General features: G+C 43.9%; 1 protein-coding gene across 4 annotated transcripts in view; it reads left to right on the top strand.

The window, feature by feature from the left end:
* Herc2 (HECT and RLD domain containing E3 ubiquitin protein ligase 2) overlaps positions 1 to 12904 on the top strand; it is a 173911-nt gene that overhangs the window by 136027 nt on the left and 24980 nt on the right. For 3 of the 4 annotated variants that reach the window (XM_052713854.1, XM_052713853.1, XM_052713855.1), the window contains exons 70-78: positions 2103 to 2256; positions 7016 to 7123; positions 9001 to 9132; positions 9657 to 9815; positions 9902 to 10020; positions 10580 to 10705; positions 11107 to 11262; positions 11787 to 11902; positions 12001 to 12199. In XM_052713854.1, coding sequence (XP_052569814.1) covers positions 2103 to 2256; positions 7016 to 7123; positions 9001 to 9132; positions 9657 to 9815; positions 9902 to 10020; positions 10580 to 10705; positions 11107 to 11262; positions 11787 to 11902; positions 12001 to 12199 — 1269 coding nt within the window. The remainder of the gene's footprint in view (positions 1 to 2102; positions 2257 to 7015; positions 7124 to 9000; positions 9133 to 9656; positions 9816 to 9901; positions 10021 to 10579; positions 10706 to 11106; positions 11263 to 11786; positions 11903 to 12000; positions 12200 to 12904) is intronic. The other variant, XM_052713856.1, reaches the window with a different exon arrangement.

The following is a 12904-nucleotide window of genomic DNA, read 5'->3' as shown; positions in this document are numbered from 1 at the left end:
GTTCTTCCCTCTCTGAATCCTCAGACTGAAAGAGCTGAGCTCCTGTCTCTACCCCACCTTATCACTTCCTCTCTCCGCCCAGCCATATCACTTCCTGTTTCCTCCTCCCAAGTGCTGGGATTAAAGGTGTATGCCACCACTGCCTGACCTCTAGTGGCTGGCTCTGTACTCTGATCTCTGGGCAAGCTTTATTTGTTAGAGCACAAACAAAATTTTACCACAGCTTTGGGTCACTTGAAATGCAGCCACTGTACCTCAAAAACTGAAGATATATTTTATTTAACTATGATTTACTTTAATTTGTGGGTCAGACATGGGGGAGCCTTCATCTAATTCTTAGCATTCAGGGGTCAGAAGCAAGAAGCTCTTCCAGTCCCAAGAAGTTGGCTGGCCTTTCCTTGATAGGGATGATGGTTGACTTGGCAGAGGGAGTTCCCGAAATCCAGGGTCACTTGTGGATTCTGTACATAGACAGTGGTTTGACGATTTTGTGACTCAATGAGGTTCCCGGAGAGACAGAAATAAGGACACAATCATCTTTAGTAATTTGTTTGCTTTGTTTTTAAAGACAGGGCCCACAAAGCAGCCTTGGCTGGCCTGGAAATTGTTGTGTAGACAGTTTCCTCAAAGTCATAAAGATCTACCTGTCTCTGCCTCTGCCTACCAAGTGCTGGAATTAAAGGCATGTGCGACCACACCTTAGAGATGAAATCATCTTTAAATTGTCCTTGCAGTGGTGAGATGGATACTCTATGTCTTGTCCTGATCTAATATTTGGGACTCTTAAATTAATGATGTCACTTTGCCATTAATATAACTTTATTAAACTAAATTGTTATCTAAATATGAAGAAGATAGAGTAGAAGAATAATCCTGGAAATCATAGAATGGGTTTTTTTTGATGTTAAATTTGGGGACTGACAAGATTGCTCTTATTCGTGTCTCCTTAATTTTTATTTGTTATTAGTATGGGAAAGGTAGCATGCCATCTACATGTGTGGAGGTCAGAGAACAATCTGTGGAGTCCTTTCTTTTCTTCCACTTTGCATGGACTCCGGGATCAAACTCAGTTTGTCAGGCGTACATGGCTTGCCTCATAAACTGAGCCAGCTCTCTGGCCCAACCGTGTTTGGGGCCGCTGTTGAGATACTCCATCTTGCCACAGTAGGGCCCGAGTGGTTTGCTTGTTCCTGGTTCCTGCCCCCTGGCCCAACTTGACTCTGAGTACCTTCTAGAATCTTGTCATTTTTATCAACTTTCTGCTCCTTCCCATGGTGTTTTTGTCCATAGGCAGACTCTTCTCACCAGGAAGTAATCTTGGTATAGAAGGGATGGTTGTCATCACTGGTGCTTCAGTGTATGAGTCAGCACACATTGAGTGTGTTTTGTGTGAGGTGCCTTCCACCTGCTTTCATGTGGCTAGTCTTTAGTTCTCATAGTACCTTTACTGTGCCTTGATTGTATTGGAAAGGAAGCCAGGTCTAAATAAACCTTTGTTTCTTAACTCAGTTTTCTCCCCTCCTTCTGCACTTTCTTGATTGCTTGCTTGTGTCTTCCCTCTCTCTCTCTTCCCGCCCTCCCTTCCTTCCTTTCTTTCTCTGGTGTGTGTGTGTGTGTGTGTGTGTGTGTGTGTGTGTGTGTGTGTGTGTGTGTGTGTGTATGTGCCGCACGCGCACGCAAGTGTGCGTGTGTTGAAGCCAGAAGTCAGTGTCAGGTGGCTTCCTCCATTACTCTTCCACTTTGTTTTTTGAGATACAGTCTCTCATTGAACCCAGAGCTCACTGATTGGCTAGAAAGACAGGACCCACCTCTCTTTGTTTCCTAGGCACGATGAATGCAGTTGTGCATTGACATACCTGGCTTTTTACATGGATTCTAGGGATCTGATCTCAGGTCTGCATGCTTGTATACCAGTGAGCCATTTCCCCAGCCTTTTAACTTGTTTTTGTTTGTTTATTTGGTTGTTTGGTTGGTTTTTTTTTAAACTCCAAGTCTTCCACTCTACCACCCTGTCCATATAGAAAAGCAGAGGGCAGGATGAGCATGGGTAGGGCCTGGATGACCCAGGGATGGTGTCAACTCATTTCTTGGTTCTTTCTTAGGTGGCAGACATGTTGTTGGAGCTCTGTGTCACTGAGTTAGAAGATGTGGCCACTGATTCCCAGAGTGGCCGTCTTTCTTCCCAGCCCGTGGTGGTGGAGAGCAGCCATCCCTACACAGACGACACTTCCACCAGCGGCACGGTGAAGATCCCAGGTATGTGGCCCGTGCTGGGGAGGGCTGGGAGGCCCACTATCTGTAGAGGGGCTGATACTGCAGCTACTTCCAGAGGAGCAGCTCTTTCCCTTTTGTGAAAAAGAAGTCATAAGATTATTTCAGATTTTTTTCCAAATCGCTGTCAAAAGGTAATATAGAAAGAACACTATATTAGTTTTCTTTCTGTTACTGTGATGAACACTATTACCAAAAGCAGCTTGGAAGAAAAGAGTTTATTTGACGTATACCACCAGGTTACAATCCATATTGAGGGAAGTTAGGGCAGAAACCTAGCCAGGAACTGAAGCAGAAACCACTGAGTGATGCTGCTCACTGTTCTGCTCACTAGCTCATACTCAGCCAGCTTTCTTTTTTTGGGGGGTTTTTTTTTTGGTTTTTTCAAGACAGGGTTTCTCTGTGTAGCTTTGCGCCTTTCGTGGGACTCACTTGGTAGCCCAGGCTGGCCTCGAACTCACAGAGATCTGCCTGGCTCTGCCTCCCGAGTGCTGGGATTAAAGGCGTGCGCCACCACTGCCCGGCTGTCGGCCAGCTTTCTTATACAGCCCACACATGGCGACTGTGCTGTCCTTGTTTCTAGGCATTTTCAGTGGACAGAGAGAAGCTGCATGGGTGGACGGACACAGTAGCTGACTTCCGTGTGTACATTGACACTTGACTACAGTGGTGAAGTGCAAGGCTTCCACCTTTGTAACTGCATCTTAGTGGTGCTGTGTACAGTGGGCTGGGCCTCACATCAGTCGTCAGTCAGGCCAATCTGACCTGGCGGTTCCTCAGTTGAAGTACCCTCTGGTGATTCTAGGCTGTGCCAGGTTGATAGCTACAGCCAGCCAGAACATACACCAAGTAAAATTTTAACTTGTCATCTGTTAGGTGAATGCTCTTTCCCTAAGACTTAGGTCTAAAGTCTGCTGAGCAACTCTTTAGAGGCAACCCCCACATCCTGTGAAGTGAAGCCCCTCTGATGGACAATTCTGACAGCCTCTGTGCCTCAGTCGTACAGTTTTAGTTTCTTTCTCCCCTCCCCCTTCACTCCTGCCTTTCACCTGTTACACGGCTTATCTGCTGGGGTGTCAGGTGGCTGGACTTACCCTCCTTGGACCACTCTGTCTTTGTACACTTCACAGTTCTGCATGTTCCTCGGCCAGGCCTTGTGATTCAGGGTGCCATTGGCTCATCCACTTGGCAAGCTTTTTCACTGGTTTCTCCCCGCCTCAGTGATGCACCTAGTGTCTGCACATCTTCAAGTGTCAGTTGCTGTTGTTGCTCAGCACCAAGGTTATTGATCCATTGGGGGTTGCAGAGTAGTGCTGTTCACTCAATAGTTTCCTCCTTATTTATCAGCTGGAATACTTTAGAAAGGTATTTTCTCTCACCTTTTAGTTTGCTAGGGATACTGTCCACACAAGAAAAGCAGGGTACAGGCTTGTTTTTGTTTTTTTTTTCCCCTTGTGTTTACTGTGTTTTAGGAGAGTGAATCCTTTCCCTGTCATTTTTCCAAGTGCCCATGTAGTATTTGTGTGTTTATGTGATTAAGAACTCATCTCTAGACAGTGTTGCTTCCAACGTTGTTCTGGTGATCTGTTGCTAGCTCCCATGCAGTCTGTAGTGGCAAATAATTCTAGGGTTGTCTTGTATGTTCTACCTTCCACTTAGGATTGACTGTGGTTTCAAGATCGCAGCTTGGTGCTGAGAGACTTACTGCTACTGTGTTGTCATTGTTTCTAGACATTTTCAGTGACAGGAATGAGCTGGGTGGGTAGATGGACACAATGACTGACTTTCATGCGGACTGCAGTTGTAAAATGCAAGGCTTCTGCTAACCTTGTTCCATCACATCTGCATCTCTTTCTCCATGTCAGATCCTGACCAGAACAGACTTGGGATGTTAATTCTGTTACTAGCAAAATCAATCATTAGAAACAGAATTTGACACGACCCCTTCCTTCTTCAGATCTTGCCAGCCTGAGTCTGAACTCTTATCTACTGCAGGAGCTCTTAGATATAGTGCCTTGCCTGTTTCTGTTGTTCTGTAGCTTCAGTGTTACTGCACCAAGTGTCCCTCCCTCACCCTTTTGTCCGGACTGCAGTAAGTTCCTCTGGAGCTCCCCAGGCAGGCTGCTCTTCTCTTGATTGTACCTACCACTTGAACTTGAAAGGTTGCTTTTCTGGTGTTAAGTCCTTGGATCACTTACTCATCTGTGTAAGTGTGAGCATGCTGTTTCCTCTTTTAAATTATTGTGCTTTCTGCAGTAAGAATTGTGTTAGAGTATATGTTCACTTTAGTCATTCTGGGCAGTATTCTCAGATAATAAAGGGTATGGCTTTAGTTCCTAATGTCCTTCCCGAGCAGTTTCTTGAACCAGTCTGTGAGGCTGTGTCACTGACTCAGCTCTCTTTTCAGGGCATTTGTTATCTGTACGTTGGGTGTCTTAGGTTTAATGCTGGTTATTTCTGTCTTTGAGTGTTTTTACCTCTGACCCCTTCTGTCTGTCTTAGTGACTCCATGTTGTGCTGAGTCTTCTTTTTCTAGTTTAGGTCTTCATTTTGGAAAAAAATTATTGTAAGTTATTTGTGAATGTTAGCACTTACATTTTTTTGGTTTTCCTGATTTTTATCTGTTGCTCCTTGCTGTCTTGTGTCTTTCTGTCTGTTGTTTTGAGATGATGGTGGCAGTTCTTGGTGGTATGTGGAACCTTTCTGGCCTGCATTCATTATCTGTTTGGGTGTGACTCCAAACTTTTGTTTTTTCTAACAATAAGTTTTAGCACTTTTATTTTGTTCATTTTTTTTATGTGCAGTTCATTGTCTTAAACTTTCAGAATAGGTAGGGTTTAGGAAAGTATATTTTTTTTTGTCTAGTTTTATTTTAATTTTAATCTCTTACACTTTCATGACAAGTTTTAAAATCAGGGCTGTTCATAGTAGCACAAGCTTTTAATGCCAGCACTTAGGCTATCTAGAGCTACATAGTGAGACACTGTCTCAAACAAAAACAAAACAAAATACCCAGAACAAACAAACAAAACACACGAACAGAAAATTTAAAAACAGAAACAACAGTAAACTGCTTGCTGTGTCATCATGAGTACCTCAGTTCAGTCCCCAACCCATGTGAAGGAAGTGGGCACATTGGACTCCAGCCAGCGGAGATGGGCACATGCATCTCTGGGACTCAGCGGTAACCAGCCTAGCCAAGTTGATGAGCTCTAGGGGGGACAGACTCCATCAAAAGACAAGGTCGATGCCTGAAGAGCAGCACTGACTTGTCCTTAGTCCTCCGCACCTGTCTTCACAGACCCGTACACACACTGCTCGCATACATGCAGTACAAATTCAATAAGAAATATTTTTATCTAGCAGTATCTTAAGATAGAAATCATATAATTATCTTCCTCATTTCTGTTTCTCATTTCATACCCATCCACCAACCAAAAATATGTTCCAAATTCGATAATTTCTTAGTAACTCCATGCTGCCTGGACCATTCCAATATAATATGTTTTCCTTCCACTCCCTACTTGTTTTATTTTGTTTTTTGAGACAGGGTTTCTCTCTGTAGCTTTGGAGCCTGTCCTGGAACTCATTCTGTAGTCCAGACTGGCCTTGAACTCACAGAGATCCGTCTGTCTCTGCCTCCCGAATGCTGGGATTAAAGGCGTGCTCCACCACCACCCGGCTCACTCCCTACTTCTTATGTCCCCTCACACAGCATTCAAATTCGGTCTCTTAAAACTAGTCAGAGCTGTCAGTCACCCATGAAGAACTGCACAGTTATCTCTTGTGATTGTAATGTGATCTAAAGTCCTGTACAAAGCCAGTGCTTTCTTTCCTTGGCTCCCATGCCTTTTGCAGAATCTCCCCTAATTGTTCTCACAAGACTCTGGATACCAAATATGTGAGATACACACTAAGCAATTCTCAGTGAACACCAACTGGCTGTCTCACAATTCAGCTCAGTTCTGCCGCTACTAGAACACCCAAAGGTTAATGGTGCAGTCCCACAAGTCTGTTCCTACTTCAGATGTCAACCCACAACTTACATCAGATTGGCCTATAAGTCAGAAGTTCCCACAACCTGATATTGTTGGTCACATTTTCTTGTAACTATTGTAACAAAATACTTGAGATTATCAGCTTATAAAAAGTAAGGGTTTGTTCTGCCTTGCAGTTATGGAGGTTATACCCCATAGTCAGTTAGCACAAGGCAGCATGTCACACAGCATGTCACAGCAATATGTGCAGGGGGTGGAACACAAATCACTCACCTCATAGCCATGAAGCAAAGAGACAGAGTCCCATAATCCTTTTCATGAACACACCCTGATGACTTAAGGGCCTCCCACAAGGCTCCTCCCACCTCTCAAAGATTGCTTTACCTCTCATAGTGCCAAACGGGGACCCAGTCTGTAACTCACAGACTTGGGGGCGGGGGCATTCAGAATCTCCCTTAGCACCTTCTTCAAAGCTTCATAATATGATATAAGCTTGGTCAGGTGATAGAATTGCAACATGGGAGTTTGCCTGGAGGGAAAGAAGAGAACAGTTTGGCCAAGTGGGTGGTTTTTCTGGCCCTTTAGTCCATGGGTAGAACCTCTGTCAGGGGCAAATGATGAGGAAGGTGACCAGGCTTAGGCTGTGATTTTGGTGTTGGTTCTTTGCCAGCTCCCTGCTTGCTGAACTGTGACTTTTACTTGCTCTCTGGAGTTTCCACTGTGTTTTCTGCTTGCTTATACTCCAGGTGCAGAAGGACTCAGGGTGGAGTTTGACCGGCAGTGCTCCACAGAGAGGCGCCACGATCCTCTCACTGTCATGGATGGTGTCAACAGGATTGTGTCCGTGCGGTCAGGTGAAGAAGGGAGGGCAAGTAGGGACAGTCCTCCTCACTTGAGCTCCCTAAATGGAGTTGTTAGCCTAAGGCAGGACGCTGATGCTTCATTCCATGGGAGCTTTAAGGAAAGTACAGTAAGGTAATGAGTTGTGAAACAGTAGGTTTTGTCGTCTTCTTCTTTTCAAGTACTTTGATACGATCTGTGTAATGTGTGCTTCATACCAGTGTCAGAGGGGTTATTGAGTGTCTGGTGAGAGAGCTGTCCAGCAGTTGGAAAACCATAGATGTGTTCGAGTACTGAGGCCTGTGTAGCATTGTTGCCATACTACAGAGCTTCTTAAAGGAATTCTGCTCCGACTGATGGCAGTGGGGGTATGGCTCATGGAGTGCTGTGTCTGGATGTGAGCAGAGTGCAGTGGATGGGAGGTGTGCTGCATGGTCTTGTCTGCTCTGCTGAGTTCCATGAGGTCAGGAAGAGGGGTCTAATGAACTCACTGGTCTAAAAGAGCATTTTAGAATTGTTAATGCAAGGATATGCATCTCGGGCTGGAGAGATGGCTCAGCAGTTAAGAGCACTGGCTGCTCTTGCAGAGGTCCTGAGTTCAATTCTCAGCAACCACATAGTGGCTCACAATCATCTGTAATGAGATCTGGTGCCCTCTTCTGGCCTGCAGGCATACATGCAGACAGAATACTGCATATATAATAAATTTTAAAAAAAAGGATATGCATCTCTTTTTAGGCCTTTTTAATGGTGGTGGTGGTGGTGGTGGTGGTGGTGGTGGTGGTGGTGGTGGTGGTGGTGGGTGTGTGTGTGTGATTCACACCCCACATACACACACACCTCCTTGTGCTGAGTATTAAACACAGGATCTTGTGCATGCTAGCAAGCACTCTAACACTAAGCTACATCCTCTTTTATTTTATTTTATTTTATTTTGGTTTTTCGAGACAGGGTTTCTCTGTGTAGCTTTGCGCCTTTCCTGGGACTCGCTTTGGAGACCAGGCTGGCCTCGAACTCACAGAGATCCGCCTGGCTCTGCTTCCTGAGTGTTGGGATTAAAGGCGTGCGCCACCACTGCCTGGCCCTACATCCTCTTTTATAAAAGGTGAGAAATTTTCCCAGTGGAAGGCTAGGTGTGTAAATGTTTGAGATTTTTATGGGCTGCATGTGGCCTGTCCCTTGCCACTCAGTGTATGTAGTAAGCAGAATGACGGTGTCACAGAAGTCCTTGGGCTAATGTACAGTGATGATGGACATGGTTTTTCTGGCATTTTGGTAAATGTCTGTCAAAATAGTTCTCAGTAGTAGTATTAGTTGTGCTGGGTCTCTCTGCTTTGAGAAGGAAGTGCAGCAGGCTGTGTCCACGCAGTTGCCTCATGCTCCTACAGCATTAAGTTGCCCAGTCTCATCTGCTTTTTAAAGAGGCCATCACATAGCTCCACAGACCCTTGGATCTACCCAGGTTGCTCCACCCATTTCTTGAGTACTACCTGTTTTGGCCATGCTGAATTATTTACAAATGCCTTTTGTGGGAATTTTAGCTCTTTCTGCCATTACCTAACTACCTGCCACACTCAGAAGTATCCCTAGAACCTACCCTGGTGTGTGCTTGCTCTCCCTGCATCCTACTTGTATGCATCTTCATTTCACCATTTGGTGGTAGCTTCCTTGGGGGCAGTGCATTTATATGTGCCTTCAGGTTCTCCAGTACTTAGATCAGAGGCTGAATAGAAATCTGTGGGAAGGTAGAATATCCTCAACCCACCATGAATATAAGCTCGAGAGGTCTTGGACCTTCCGACTAGTGTGAACAACTTTGCTCTGCTCTAAGGAGTTCTCTTGGTTAGATGATGGCATAATCCTAAACCCAGGCTGTACTTTACTCTGCTAGGTCGAGAATGGTCTGACTGGTCCAGTGAGCTGCGCATCCCTGGTGATGAGCTGAAGTGGAAGTTCATCAGTGATGGGTCTGTGAATGGATGGGGCTGGCGCTTCACAGTTTATCCCATCATGCCAGCCGCAGGTAAGAGGGACTGTGATCATTAACCTCCTACTGTGATTATTACCCAAGCAAGTGGAACTATGCACACTTCATTCTATGACTTAAGGACTGTCTTCTGCTGCCTGGGAGAAAACAGTGTCTGAGTCTCTACCTGGGAAGGATCAGACAAAGGATGGCTACCATCTAAGCCATCCAGTTGTCAGGGTGCTTAGCCCCATCCTCACCTCTCGTAGAAAGAAGTTGGTGCTGGCTGTAGCTCCTAATGCTTTTGGTTCATTGTTAAATGTCAGTTTGAAGAGCGTGGCTCAGGGTTAGAGATGGCTACTCAGTGGTAGAATGTTTGCAAAGCATGCACAGTCCCTAGGTTCAATTCCCAATACGGAGGGAAAAAACAAGCAACAAATGGACAAAAAGGTTGTCTTACGTGACTTAGTGCTGTGGGCTTGTCTTCCACTGTGTTCCAGTTGGGAGTTGAGTTTGTGAGTTTATCCATAGGAGGTGGTCCCATGATGTCACATAGGGACATTTACAGCATTTCTTCACAGGCCCTAAGGACCTCCTCTCCGATCGCTGTGTCCTCTCCTGTCCATCCATGGACCTAGTGACCTGTCTCTTGGACTTCCGACTCAATCTCACCTCCAACAGAAGCATTGTCCCTCGCCTTGCTGCCTCTCTGGCTGCATGTGCTCAGCTGAGTGCCCTAGGTGAGTGGTACCTCCGTGGTCATACCTGTTTACCTGGGTAGAAGAAAGTAGTCCAGCTTCTAACCTTTCCCTGTATGTTGTTTCAGCTGCCAGCCACAGGATGTGGGCTCTTCAGAGACTGAGGAGACTGCTCACCACAGAATTTGGGCAGTCAATTAACATAAACAGGCTGCTGGGAGAAAATGATGGGGAAACAAGAGCTTTGGTATGAAGCATTATGGTTTCTAGACCTTTAACCCTTTAGGGAATAAATGTGCTGCTTTAATCATCAAAACCCCTAAACCAGCAAGAAGAATTGGGAATTATGTCCAAGTATCAGGCAACTTTTGTTACATCCAGGCTTCTTCTCATGCTACTAAATATGCTAAGTTTAAGCTGGGCTAATTTTTATTTTAAAGCCTGTGTGTATTGACCCCTCTGAACATAGGTCTATGTTAGACTTTACAAGCTTGACTGCCCACATCCCTTTTATTGTACTATATGAGATGGTTCTGTTCTGGTTGTTTCTAACCATAGGAGAAGATGGGTAGGATTTGTATGCCAGAGAGGGTAAGTTCCCTGAGAGTGGCTTTCTAAACCAATGCTAAACATTCTGAATGTTGACACTTCCTTTTCATTTTAGACATACACTTTTATCTAATTGAGAATTTAAATACTCATTTTTTTAGGGGATATAAAACCCTTTACTTACAGGAACAAAACAAACCCGGATCTCCACTGCATTCTGGATTTCTATAATAGAATATTGTTTTGTTGCTTTTAAGAGCTTTACAGGCAGTGCTCTTGCTGCTTTGGTGAAAGGCCTTCCAGAAGCTTTGCAAAGGCAGTTTGAATATGAAGATCCTATTGTGAGAGGTGGCAAACAGCTGCTCCACAGCCCATTCTTTAAGGTAATGTTTGACTTATTTTTAAAGCGGTAGTCTATAGCTCTTTGACTGGGAGAGCCACTGGGAGCTGTTATGGTAGTATGGCTCTTGGGAGCAGTCCTTACTATTACTGAAGGGTTATATGAAATATATCCCAAGAAGTGGTTATGTGATCAAAGCCTTTATCTCATAAGCTGTTTTCTCATATTAGCATGTTTTGAGACATAGATGCTCATAGCTATTGTATATTGTGGGTGTTGTAACAGTTGTTGGTCTGGGGCCCTGTGTCTCCAGAAGCTGTTGTGTTCCTAGAAACTCACTTGAGGAATTGTCCTCAAGTCTTGGAATGGCAGCCAGTGGCCTTCGCTTAAACATTAGCTGTGTTTCTGAGTATCCCTCTGTTTGCAAATTTTTGTTGACTGCAGGTGCTAGTAGCTCTTGCCTGTGACCTGGAATTAGACACACTCCCTTGCTGTGCTGAGACCCATAAGTGGGCTTGGTTCCGAAGATACTGTATGGCCTCCCGTGTTGCTGTGGCCCTGGACAAACGAACCCCATTGCCTCGTCTGTTTCTTGATGAGGTAAAAAATAACATTTATTTTATTTTATGAATTGCTTTTGAGATGTGACTATAATGAAAATGATGCCAATATAATAAGACAGTTTGTTTTACTAAGAAATATCATAAAGAAACTCATAGATAAAAATGAGTACTATAACACATGAATTTCAATTAACATTAATTTTAGCAAAGTAACTAAGATACAATGATATGGTATGGACTTTTTTACCATCTCACAGTTGATGTGAAAATGCTGATTTTTCGTACTAAATATAAAATCATCATGCTGATGTTGGTATATTGTCGTTTTCCCATTTAAAGATTCCACTTGTTTTCTTACCTTAATTATTTTTTTACTCTTTTTCAAGGAAGAAAGGTTAAGTCAAGGTTTCACACTATATCCTAAACTGGACTGGAGCTCACTCAATAGCCTAGGCTGTCCTTAAACTCCTGCCTCTGCCTCACAAGTTCTCGGGTTGCAAGTGTGAATCACCACACCCAACTTACTTGTTTGATTCATAATCCCATAATAATGTTTTGTAGGTTGCTAAGAAAATTCGTGAGTTAATGGCAGACAGTGAAAATATGGATGTTCTCCATGAAAGCCACAGCATCTTTAAAAGAGAGCAAGATGAACAGCTTGTGCAGTGGATGAACAGGTATTACTTCAGAACTAAGAGACAATGTTGTGTATAAGTGTTTGTACAAACAGTTACACAAATGTTCACATCAAATGTTCTTTTGATGTTTCTTATAGGCGGCCAGATGATTGGACTCTCTCTGCTGGTGGTAGTGGAACCATTTATGGGTGGGGGCATAATCATAGGGGGCAGCTTGGAGGAATTGAAGGTGCAAAAGTGAAAGTTCCCACTCCATGTGAAGCACTTGCAGCTCTCAGACCAGTGCAGTTAATTGGAGGAGAGCAGACACTTTTTGCTGTGACAGCCGATGGGAAGGTAAGGGTGCAATTTTTTTTTTTTTCTTCAGAGCTAAGGACCGAACCCAGGGCCTTACGCTTGCTAGGCAAGCGCTCTACCACTGAGCTAAATCCCCAACCCTACATTTTTTTTTCTTTTTTTTTTTTTTTGTCGTTAACATTTGAGAAAATTATGAGTAGATATTTTGTTTGGTTCTTGTATGTGTAAGGTCTTGTATTTTAAAACTTTCTGAAGAATGTTTATGATATCACCAAAAGCAGGGAACATTCTTACATATTTCTGTATAATCTTTACATATACCTTAACTACTTTATACATATTTTTATTTTGAAGTGCACTACATCTGTTAGCTGTATTTCTTTAAAAAAATCGTCAATACTTGATTCTGTCAGTTGTCTCTTCTCTCTGTAGTGCAGCTCATGAGTCTCTGTAGATAGCTATGATCTATCTGTAAGTGAATCTTTGTTACTTTTCAGTTTGCCTGCTTACAGTTTTTCTTTCGAATGAGAGGAAGGGGGCTCTATTTTTACAGTTGGAAATTGGGGTACAACATTGAATGCGGGTAGAGGGCACAGTCCTCAGTTACACCTGTGGACATCCACCAGTAACCTATAGGATTTCCTTCTAAGAGGTCTCATCTCAAAATCCCCACCATCTCTTATTAGTACTACCCTAGGGACCAAGGCTTTTAGACAGACATTTGGAGAACACTTCTTGAAGCCA

The sequence above is a fragment of the Peromyscus californicus genome, unplaced genomic scaffold (genome assembly GCF_007827085.1).
Source record: "Peromyscus californicus insignis strain IS unplaced genomic scaffold, ASM782708v3 Scaffold_4__1_contigs__length_199733344, whole genome shotgun sequence".
Lineage (NCBI taxonomy): Eukaryota > Metazoa > Chordata > Mammalia > Rodentia > Cricetidae > Peromyscus > Peromyscus californicus.
The sequence above is the reverse complement of the archived record's forward strand: the minus strand, read 5'-3'. Positions and strand labels throughout refer to the sequence as shown.